The sequence below is a fragment of the Charadrius vociferus genome, unplaced genomic scaffold (assembly GCF_000708025.1).
Source record: "Charadrius vociferus isolate BGI_N301 unplaced genomic scaffold, ASM70802v2 scaffold473, whole genome shotgun sequence".
NCBI lineage: Eukaryota > Metazoa > Chordata > Aves > Charadriiformes > Charadriidae > Charadrius > Charadrius vociferus.
The window spans coordinates 786,150-798,080 of record NW_009647444.1 but is presented as its reverse complement, the minus strand read 5'-3'; the positions used below and the strand labels follow the sequence as shown (position 1 = coordinate 798,080).

At 50.9% G+C, this 11,931-nt stretch overlaps 1 protein-coding gene across 1 annotated transcript in view; it reads right to left on the bottom strand.

Moving 5' to 3' along the window:
* LOC104282577 (relaxin receptor 2-like) overlaps positions 1-8,783 on the bottom strand; it is a 57,504-nt gene extending 48,721 nt beyond the window's left edge. Inside the window, exons 1-2 of the mRNA XM_009880681.1 lie at positions 8,513-8,783; positions 4,584-4,655 (exon numbers count right to left, since the gene is read on the bottom strand). Coding sequence (XP_009878983.1) covers positions 4,584-4,655; positions 8,513-8,783 — 343 coding nt within the window. The remainder of the gene's footprint in view (positions 1-4,583; positions 4,656-8,512) is intronic.
* Positions 8,784-11,931: the final 3,148 nt, after the last annotated feature.

The following is an 11,931-nucleotide window of genomic DNA, read 5'->3' as shown; positions in this document are numbered from 1 at the left end:
CCCGCAGACAGGCCTGCTCTCGACTGGGGTGCTTTCCCTCCCCTCCCATCTGCACACCTGATTATAACGCTGCCGTTACAGAGGAAAAGAAACAAGAAAAAAAAAAAAAAAAGTGAACCGGTTTCTAATTATGCCTTGTTTGCTTTCATTTAGAGATAATTCAGCCCACACAAAAGTTATTCTCCATATTAAAAGAAATATATATTTAAAAAAAAACACAGATGCATGGCTTCATTAAAAAAAAATAAAACGTAGAAACTAAGTAGTGTCTATTTCCACCTTTCCCCCTCTGATTAAAAACTATTTGCATTTCAAAACAAACCATCATTAATTTGGACCAAATGTTACTAGGGCTCTTCTTCCTTGTCAGGATAATTAAGCATGTGGCATGCTGGTGAATGACTGCTGCTTCGTAGAAAGACTCAGATTAGCTTCTTCCTCTGGGCTGAGGTGGTGACTCAGAGGGACGCAGAGCCTGGGTTTTGCAGCAGCTCATTGCACTGATACCTCGTGGCCCAGAGACAGAAAGCGGGGTGGCGTACCCCCTTTCACCTGCCAGGACCAGGGCTCGCTGCCGCTATGGGGTACCCGGAGAAAATGCTTCCTGAAGGTGAAGCCAATGCTGAGCGTGCACGTCAAAAATTAAGGGCGAGAAATCCCCCAAGGAAGCTTTTAGACCCAAACCTGTAATGATTCCTGCACAGACTTGGAGATCTGGCTGACAGCAGTGGTATTTTGTGCAGGCACAGGGATCTGCCAGCACAAGCCGGAGGCCACGGTAGTTTGAGAAGAATAAAAAAGCCCCGGGAAATCCAGAGCTTATTTGCAGGAAACCCAAATACTTGAAAGAATGGAAAGTCACTGCCGAAGGTGAGCTATCTGCCTTCCACCTGCCCTTGCCTGCGCATCCTTCCCTCCTCCTCTGCATTTTGCTAAAGCCGTGGAGGATGGGACCTGGGCAGCGCTGGTCACCTCCGTACCTGCCCCTGGAGCTGAGCACAGCCCCTGGCCCCAGCTTGGCTTTTGCTCTTTCACTGCATCACTAATGGTTTCGCGGTGCCGGACCGGGCAGTGCCTGTGGAATCGACTGGCTCCGAGCATCCCGCATCCCACAGCCCCCCAGGCCTGAGCCAGGGTGACGGGTGGACACGTCTGGGAGGCAATGGTCCACCAAGAGGCAAACCCTCTGGGAGGGTGGGTGCCACCGAATGGGGAGTGAGCACTGTGTGGGGGGAGCTTGGTGGCAGAGGGAATAGCTTGTGTCAGAGCATGTAGTGCAGGAGGGGGAGGAAGACAAGCGGGACCCTTTCCTCGGTCCCCATGTCTGGAGCTGAAGGGTTGCAGGCAGCAAGCTCTGCAGGGCAGCTTCTCCCGAGGGGTTTGGCAGCCGCCTGTCATGGGTGGATTTGGGCTTTTTGTCCCCTGTGATGGAGCCGCAGTGTCAAACAGCAGATTTCAGTGCTTGTGCCGCAGTGGAGGACAGCCGTGAGACAATGTCCGTGGCTGATCTCACTTGTCGGAAGAGTCAGCATGGCTGGAAAAGAGGAGAAACTTGCAGGCTCACAAGCACTTCTACTGTTGGGTATCTATTCCTTTTCTGTCACCAGCTGCCCTTCTCTGGAGGTGCTGGAGTCGGTGGTGCACTCTCCGACAAGCAGGTAAAGCAATCAGTAAACCACAATCCATGTTCCTGAGGTTTTCTCTCCTTCTCCAGCAGGGCTGAGTCCAGGTGATGCAGGTGGGTTGGAAGAAACCACGTTTACAGCCTTTGGTTTCTCCTAAATTCAAATTGAATTTGAATGAAAGTTTCTGGATTAATTACAGGGGAAAAAAAATACAGAAAATTAAATACAGAAAAGTCAAAGACTCACACGAGGAGTTCCGAAGAGAACTGCGAGGCTGGTCAGGAGCGAGTGCCCAGCCTCAGCACCCTCCAGGTATTTCACATTATCTTCCCAGGGTGCCCTATCCTGCAAAGTCTCCATGGGAGAAGCACATCTTGGCTCAAACAAAGCTTGGCAGCCCAAGGAACAGTACCACATAAAAGCTTCCCCGTGAGAGGGCCCTCAGCCTTTGGGCTTCAAAACTGTAAGGGCTTCCTACAGAAGCGGCGAAATACAGCCTGCAGCTGTGGGAGCATGGGAGCCGGTCTAAAACAAATGATGAACTCTTTGCTCAAGGGCTGCCCGCGCGGACAAGCGCTGAGGATGAGGATGCTGTGGCAGACCCCGTGCACTGCTGCAAGAGGGGCAGGATGGGAGCTGGGCAGATGCTCTGCCACGCAACCGCTCTCTCCTCTCGCCTGTGTTTTGGTTCCTGAAACGTCCTGTGGGCACATCAACATAACAATTATGAATGAAAATGATTTACCAAGACTTTTTTCCTTCATTGCAGTTGCCTGCTGTGTATGTTTGCTACTGGTTTTAAGCCCTGGCCAGGACCTGCGGGCACCCACACCCCCGAGGCACACGGGGCTGCCCTTCTCCCGTCCCCCGCAGCAGCTCCAGCATCTGTTTTCTGGGGGATATTGGCCAACATTCCTCTCAAATAACATTCCAGAGATATTTACAAGATATGTACAGAAAATAAATAGACCAAAAGAGAATTTATTAAAAATAATAAAACCCAGGAGCTGAGGAACGCCTCGCCTGCCCTGCTGACACCGCGCAGCCGCCCACGGCTGCTGCCCATGGACCAGTGCTGGGCTGGAGCAGGGGCAGCCCTGGGAGCAAAATGGAGACATTAGCTTTTACCATTCCTCACACATCGGCATGGATTTGGTATTGTCTCTGTCTGGATCACCGGTCCCCAGCACCCACTGCTGCCGTGCCTAACAAGGATGCTGTGCTCACAACGGAGTGTGAAAAAGCTCGGAAGTGCTGTGCCGAAGAGGAGAAAAAAAAACCCCAGACTATTAATTAACAGCAAATGTACAGTTAATGGGGCTTTTTTCCCTTCCTAAACAATTCATCAAAATGATTTCATTGAAATTTAGCTGATGGGGCTCTAAATGCAGCTGGTCTGTCCTGCTCTGTGTTTTTTCTGTCCTGGCTAGAACAGAAAGCTGATATTGCAGCCTCGGATTTGGGATTAACTGCACACTTTGGGGATGGAGACAGTGGGAGTGAGTAAGTTAGTGCTTCTGCCCCTGCCAGAGTTTAGAAGATATAGGGGCTGTAAGTAAAGGGGTTACAATACACAAAACTGACATAATACTCACCCCTTTCTTTATACATGCTCCTTTACTGCCTGCAAGTTCATTTAAATACAGAGCAGAAATTCCTATTGGGCCAGTTTAAGGACTGTAATAAAGCCAAGCTAGGGAGGAAGGCCAAGCTGGTTATTGGTGATGCCGTTACTGGATATGTCACGTTGTTACTGAGTACGCTTGACAGACCCCTGAAATGGCCCTGCTTCACAAAAAAAAAACCTTCGAAAAAAAATTAAGGTTGTTAAATCTTTTAGTGTTTTTTAAAATTGCTCTTATATAGAAAGAGGGAAAACAGCTGTTTACTGCTTTAAAGTCTTGTTTTTTTCCTTAGAAGTCACATTGCTTTTGGAATTTAAAGGTACAGAGAAAGCCTAAATGTAACCTAGAAAACTGCCCAATATTTCAAAGCACCCAGCTGCCTCCAACTGAGCTAACGCCGGGTCCCCGGCTGAGCAGCGCCTTGGAGTGCGGGCTCAGCTTTAAGCATATGCTTAATGTCCCCATCAAAGCTGCACACTGAAGCGCTTTGCTGAGTTGGAGCCAGGGGATGCTCCTGTATCTCTGCCTCCTGTACATCACAAGCACCCTGAGCTCAGGGGTGGCTATGCTTTTTGGAGACCACAGCAGAGTTCATCCCAAAGTCCAGCCCTCTACATCATTGATAACTGCAGTGCTTGCGGGATGTGCCCTCCTCAGAAGCAGGCAGGGCCAGAGGACTTGCCAGCGCTCTTGCTGGGTCAGCTGGATGCTCTGAGAGGGTGATGCACCACGAGCCAGAAGCTCTCTGCAGCCCAGGAAGCCAGCCCAGTTCTCCCTGGAATCCCTCTCATCCATCCAACCTGCCTCTGCTTCCAAAGACCTAGAAAGCTGCGAATCAGCAGGAGCATTTAGCTCTCAGCCCTGACTAATATTTTCTGCTTTACATTCTTGTCTTGCATCCCCAGAGGAGGTCGGGGCCCTGGGTGTGCTGGGTCCCGTGGCAGGCACTGTGCTCTGACCAGCACAACCACCACAGAATAGAATAGAATAGAATAGAATAGAATAGAATAGAATAGAATAGAATAGAATAGAATATTTTCAGTTGGAAGGGACCTACAATGATCATCTAGTCTAACTGCCCGACCACTTCAGGGCTGATCAAAAGTTAAAGCATGTTATTAAGGGCATTGTCCAAATGCCTCTTAAACACTGACAGGTTTGGGGTATCAGACACCTCTCCAGGATGCCTGTTCCAGAGAGGTGGGGTGGGAGCTGCAGTCCAGGGAGACGATGATGGACAAACAGGATCCAGCTGCCAGAGGAGCAAATCCTGGAGCCTCACAACTTTCCCATCCAGCCATGAAACAATCTGCTGATTTTATTGAAACCAGACCGCCGACTTCATCCCGCAGTCGCTGCTTTAGCCGGTTTGTCACGTCCAGCGGCCCTCGGGAGCTGCCCGGTGCTGCGAGGGAAACAGGAGAAGATGACAGAAAAGATGCAGGTTGGCCGAGTTCCCCGTCGCAGCCTTGCCCATGCTCACAACACATATGTTTCCAAAAAAAAGGTGAATCGAGGCATTGCCAAGACCTGGAGGGGCTGGCTTAGAGCCCACGTGGCTCCCATGAAGTCCTACCCGCCACGCTTTTACCCTTTGGTTTGTCCTTCTCCCTGTAATATTCCAGTTAGTCCTTTCCTCTTACACCTCTCCAGCTGCCTTATTTGCAGAAAATGGGGCTGACATCTCCTTCCCTTGTGGTGTGGGGTGCAGGGAAATGCCAGCATGCCCAGGGCTTGGCCCGAGCCCGATGCCCACATGCTGGCAGGCACTAGTCCAGCTGCCCCAATCCGGTGGGAAGGAAAAGCTTCAGCCTGAAAGTCCTGATCTTCCCCAAGTCCAGGCTGTGCTTGCGGCTGTGGTTCCTGTAACCAGGAACAGCTGAGGGTCACAGCAAATCAGCCAAAATCATCTGCAACTACAGCCCTGGTCCTCTGTGGAAGCCCAAGTTTATCCCAAAGGTCACAATTGAAACGGGTTGGCAATGACTTCGTGATCAAAAGTAACCAAACCTGCTGTATGAGGCCTGTAAATACTTATCTCTGTTGCGGTGGCACTGAGGGACACGGTCAGCACCAGAGCAACCCTGGGCTGAGAGAGCACAAAGAGACAGAAACAGATTTCCACTAGTGATGCTACAAAGCCAAAGATTTTTGGACCCTTTAAAATCAGTCAAGTGACTAAGCGCTAGCGAGCTAATGAGGGACGTCAGTGGTTCATCAAGAAGGCTTAATGACTTTCACGAGATCGCATATGTTGCAGCACGCTTGGTGGTATTGCTGGAAAGTCTTAATGGAAAAGACATGATTTGTTCTCAAGTTTCACAAATCTGGCCTTGCGACTGAGCCTTGAGGGGTGAGAGTGTCCAGAGGGCTTTGCCAGAGTCCCCAAGGCGGCCCCTCTGCCCCCAGGGATGGAGGGAGCTGGACAACTGGGAAAAACTATCCGGCAATGACAGACTCCCCTTTAATGCCCTGCGTAGTGGTGGAGAGTGAGTTCCTCTTTGCTTTAAAGATCATCTCTTGGTACTTGTTTTGCAGAGATTTGACTGATCTCAGTAGACGGGAGAAACGGACAATAAAAATAATGAAAGGTGGAAGGTGAAACCAGCTGGCCTGGAGTCACTGTCCGAAAGGGGAGAAGAGTGAAACCCCAACCATCTGAGATGGCAGAACATATATGGCCTTCTGTTTCAAAATATGACTTAAAAGGTGGTGTTTTGTTTGATAATATTACTTGGAGGGTGTTAAATTATACAAAGGCAATATGTGATTTTGTATAAACTCTCTGAAGTCCAGAGCTGCACCAAGATGAACATGGCCTGTCCATTATAATCTCGATGATTCCTTTAATTGGCTCAATTTACAGTCCTTCACTGATGGTCTTTTCCTGCTCTGCCGTGGTGTAAAAAACCCTAAGCCGCTTTAGAGGACTGCTGAGCTGCCCTTCCTTGCTCTGAGGCTGATCCAAAGAAATATGAACAGCAGCAATTGTGGCTTTGACTGATTTATAAAGTGGAAATAAATAAATGTGAGAAATTAAGCACATCCCTGCCTGGTTGCGCTAGAGAGGCCAAGCTTGGACGTGGCTGGAGGATTAGGAAACACGGATCGGGCGGTTTCCAGTGGGACCCTCCAGGTCACTGCTGAGGAACGTTGGTGTCTCTGGCCGCAGCACAGGGAGAGATGGGGGGGTCCCACGTCATTCCTGGGGGGGACTCACTATGTGCACCCCACGGCGGCAGAGCAGGAGCTGCCCCGCTCGCCTGCCCGAGTGGGTGTGCAAAGGACGGTCTGATAGAAACGCGGGGCTTAATTTGCCGTGTGCAATTCGGAGGAATGGAAAGCATCAGCCCATTAGGGTTGCTAAGAAACTCGAGCGAGCGCCCAACTTACCCAAACAAAACAAGCCTGCCACTGGTACTTGAAAATCAACGGTGCCTTCAAACATGGCTCTCGTTCCTCTGTCCCCTGATTGCACATTGAAAGGTCGGGGAGAGGCTGTGGGACTGCAAGGGGGGGGACCCGTTGGGCTGGGGGCTGCCGGGGCCGGGACCCCAGCCCGCTGCCTGCCCTCCCTCCCCACCCAGCGCCGCGGGCAGGTTTCACTGGGAAGGCATCTCCCCTTTGCGAAACGAAGAAAACTCAGCATGCACAGACACCCAAGGTTTGCTCGCTTGGGCTGGTGTATTTATTTCTCTCTGGCGGCTTCAGGGCAGGGTGAGGGACCCCACTCCTGCGGGACACACGGATCATCTCATGTCCACGCAAAGAATTCGCCCAGGCCTATTGTAATAACACTCCCCACGGGATAAGGGCTTAATCCTGGCTGCTTCTTGCCATCCAGGAAAATATCCCGAATGTTTTAACAAGGCAGCATGTATCCGCCTCCCCCCTCCCTCCCCTTTAGGCTCAGAGAAACCATTCCCAAATTATCACGGGGATATAAGTGAAGTAATAACCCAGGATGACAGGGTAAACTCAAGGACCGTTTGGCTGCAGCTAGTTAAATATCTATTTTTGGCACTTTTTTCCCCAAAGTCTGATTTTTTTGAAGCAGAGAAAATTAACAAAACCCAGAGCTAGCTGATTTCAACAAAGTGTTTTGATGAATAATATGCCATAATGGGCCAAAACAAGATAGGGAGTTTATCTCATCCCACTGCACATCACATTTCATGCTCGCATCCGCTTGTTTCCAGCCTTCCTGCCTGGGCCCTGATTGGAGAGTCTATTTTCTTTCATAATCTGCTTCGACTGCTCCAAAATGGAACATTTCAAGGGTTCTAGAGAAAAGGGTTGGGTTTTTTTTTTTTCTTCTATCAGTGCCATTCTGTCAAGAGACTTCTGCAGGAAGTTGAGGACAATCAACTTGTGAAGTTGGGAAATTTTCTCAAAATGCGAATATCGTCCCTCCATCATCCTAATTTTAAATCCCAATGCAGTGCAGGTCACAGAGGTGAAGAGGTAAACATGGCCCCATATATCTGCATCTTCCCAAACATCTGAACTGTTTTGGGAGGAGACTGATCATTTTGATACCTTTATATTAAGAACATCTCTCCTTACTGGGTAGATAAGCAAGTGCAAATTGAATGAATGATTGATCATTAAAACCATATGCCTATTTACCTCTAATTTTGTATTTTTCTATATGAAAAAAAATCCACAAGCCCTTAAAACCATCTTCTCTCTGATGTCTAGAAAAAAGAATTTAAAAAAAAAAAGCAGGGGAAATTTTCAGGCCTGTTTGTGGGACCAGTCCCTGCTCCCCAGTCCCGATCCCTAGCGGGGATGCTGGGATCCCCTGAGGATGCCCCAGCCTGGGATGCCTGGATCAGCTGCAGATTTCTGCTCCCTCAGGTGGTGGTGCCACATGTTTCCATTTATAAGTTAATTAAATTTCGTATTAGAACCACTTGAAGATTTTGTGTGTTGCTGCCTCTCTGGGGAAGCTGTCCCAAGGGTCCGGCTGCTTAGAAACCTTCCACCGTCTGACCCTCATCAGTAGAGGAGTGTCTATCAGGAAAGAAACCCTGTTTAGACCTGGAGTCAACACTGGCCTTTAGCTAATATATCTTTTTTGTGATCAGATTCAGAGAGGGAGCTAATTGAAGGCTCCCTGGAGTGCGAGATACGAAGCACAGCCCCTCTCCGAACTTGTGTTCTCTGCATCTCGCTGAGCACAGGGCTCTCCGTGGGGCAGCCTGGGTTAGACAGTGCTTCCCTACAGCAGCCACCAGATGAGCTTTTGCAGACCCTGACCTTTTTGATTTGGTGCAGCAACATCCTCATCCAGTGGGCTAACTGGCTTCTCCAGGGTAACGGCCCGAGCCACCGGCGGGGAGCAGGCAGCTCGCTGGCCGCTGCTCCGGCTCCGGGCAGGGTTGCGCAGGGACGAGCGAGCATTAGCGAGGCGACAAGGCTGGAGGTCCTGGCAGAGATGGGCAGGGCGGTGAGGCAGTCCCGGGAGCTCTGTCCCCATCTGCACGGCAGCATGGAAGATGCCTCTGCCCTTCTGGGACTCTGCCGGCATCGCGGGCTGCGGCTGTACGCAGTGGCAGCGAGCAGAGCCAGTTTGCTGGCGTGAATTATTTATTGGCCGTGCAATGGGTTTTGTTGCCGCCAGGAGTGCGGGGCCGGGTTACAAGCGCGGTGTGGAGTGGCCCCTTGTGTACAGCGGTAATGGAGGATGCTGCGGTGCTTGTCAGGCTGACGGACTGCCGAGAGCCCGGGGAAAAGCTCCTCCGCTCCAGTTTCCCAGGGAAAATGCAGTTGACTACCACCAGGTCCTGGCTGGACACCAGGACTCAGCACAGCCTGGCCTCGGAGTACGCTTCAGCACGTAGTTCTTGTGTTGCCATGTTGTTTGGGCAGTGCCAACATTAATTATAAAATAGTGGTGGGCAGGAGGACGATGCTGGGGAAGGCTGCTCTGCTCTGTGCCTCAGCTCAGCTGGCATATGAGAATGATGTAGGGGGTGTGGAGGATCTGCTACCCTTCCAGGAGAGTCTAACAGACATTCTGACTGGGGACAAAACACCATACTAGAGTGGCTTTTGCTTGCACATCTCCTCCTGGAAGCTAGGGGGTGATAAAAGAGGTGGAAATCAGAATGTGAAATGGGATGCTCTGATATGAGAAAACTGTAAGGCACACAGAGCAGGTGCTGGACACTCAGCATCTAGCTCTGCCTCTCCAAAAAGACTGAAGGGAAAAAATAAATAAAATAAAATCCAAAATCAATTAAGCAGCCAGACACATTTGCTCCAGGAGCATTTGTTCCAAAGCCATAAGTAATGTACTTCCCTTGACTTTAGTGATCAATGCTACTTACCCACATGCACTCCAATTAATAAAACCTTTGTTCGCTTGGCCCTGGTCCACACTGGCTTTTTAGCATTGTACAACCTCTGGAGCAGCCCAGACTGCTCCCCAGCAACCTCTGCCAGAGCAGCCAGAATGCTTTGCAGGTCCTCGCTGGGATCAGAAGGGATGGGGAGAGCCTTTCTCCTGCCCTTGCTTGGCCCCAGAGGAGCCCACATGTCCAGACGTAGGGTGCCCAGGAGGTGTCCCAATGGAAGAGCACCCAAAAAGGCTGCCTGGCCAAGTCTGGAGGAGGTTAATGGAATTGGATCCTCTGTCGTGGGCACAAAGCTCCGTGTGTTGGCTTTTGGGATGGGAAGGCATGAGCAGGGTAGGGCAGCAGCCCACAACCCCATCCCATGAGAGCCTGAGCTGGATGCTCAGCGTGGGCAGTGTGGTACCCATGGGTGCACCTGTGGGTAAGGGGGGCTGCAATTCCTCGTGTGACAGTGTGGGAAGGGCTGGTGGAGACTGGTTTGTGTCCCTGGTCTGGCTGGTGAGACCCCATAACGAGAGCCAGGAAGGTCCTGCAACGAGCTCCCCATGTCTGAACTGGGATGGGCTTTCCCTGCCTCTGCACAGCGTTCTGCATGCGCTTTTTGAAACAGATGTTTCGCTCAAAATGCTTTTATTTGTGGAAATGCCTGTACTTGTGCACACATGGGCACATTCCCATGTGGAAAAGTGCTGTGTGTAAATGACTCTCAAAGAGAGAAATATCTCCCAGTCACTTTGCATACAAGCAATTACCCTGCGAGAGAGCAAACGGGACGTACCGTCTAGTAGACAGTGAACATGTCTGATTCCCCCTCTCCTTTGGGAAGAGAACCAGATGCTTTTAAGTCTGGGGATCCGAGTATCTAGTGCCATTTCTACTTGTTTTTCTTTATGCAGCCTCTAGACCTCAGAGACTTATTTCATCTCACTGCCAGGACTGCTCCCCTGCTGACGAAGGACAGCCTGAGCCATTCGGGGCTCCACCAGCTTCTTCTCCTCCATGGTGTTGTCTTCCCAGCATCTTCCCAGAAGCAGCATCCTCATCCCCAGCCTTACCACCACAATGCCTAGCGCTCGAAGGCCACCCATGGCACAGCTCGCCAGCCCTGGGATTTGTGAAACAACTGCAGACCGAGTCACACGCTGGCAAAAACTGCCGGGGGGTCACGAGCAATTTGCCGACACGAAGGGCCCAAGCGATGATTCACAGCTCGAGTGGTGGCCGAGGGGTGAGGAGCTCTTAATCTCCCTCCCAGGGTCTGGAGCTGTGCTGTTGCCCATTTTTCTAATCTATGGACAAAGAATTAGAAGCAGCAGCATTGCCTGGGGAATAAGCGAGATTTATTTCGAGCTAACATGAATGCTATTTTGCAGCACTGGGATGTTTAACCTTGGCCAGGAGGAATGATCTTTCTATTGTATAGCAGATAATTAATTGTTGCAAAACCCCCAAGAGATCAGGCAAACGGAGGGCAGCTCCGAGGCAAATTCCCAGATTTACACAGTACCTTGAGCCACTTCCACGGCCCCCGGCCAAGGAAAGCGTGTCCAGCTCCCGGCGCCCAGCGAGCGTGGTGCTGGGTGCTGAGTGGACAATTTGAAGCAAATTGCAGAGTCCAAGGGCCAGTTCCAAACCACTAAATCAGAAGTGCCTGAGTGGGTTATTGTGCGATACGCCCTGAAGTGGAGTTTGATGTCTCATCTTTCCCCCTCCTCTGCTGAGCTCTCTCCCATCCCCAGTAACTGCGTTGGGGCCCAATATCTTGTGTCCCACGGTTTTCTGTGGGGCAGAGACCTGCACCCTCACCCCGGGGACAGCGGTGGGTCCCCAGTGGGCGTCTCTGCTGGGTGATGCTGCAGTTGGCCCTGGCCTGCAGCTGCAGGGCAGCAGCGGGCAGTGGGACACAGCACCCTCCGTGCCGGCGGCTCGCTCCCTTTGCCTGCCTCATTTTCCACATTTCTGGCTGTTGTGGGACAAATCAGCTTTTTGTGTAAATCTGTCTGTAGCAAGAAGTCAGCAAGTTTCCCTAAGTGCGTTTTTCGTGTATTTTTAATAAAGGTCGCTCTGTGTTTACTGGCAAAGGCAATCAATATTGGTTTATTATTTATAAAGGATCCCACTGGTCTGTAACGACCTGCAGTTGGAGCACGCTGCAAGTTTCATTCGCAGCCTCTTCCATCCATTGGAGGGTCCGACTGACTTCTGCCTCTGCCCAGCCTGAGGGTCACTGGATTTTCAGCTATTTCCTCCTCTCCCGCGCCCTGAGATGGGGCTGGCAGGACCCCACGGCTCTGCCAAGGGGACCAGCTGCCCCCACCA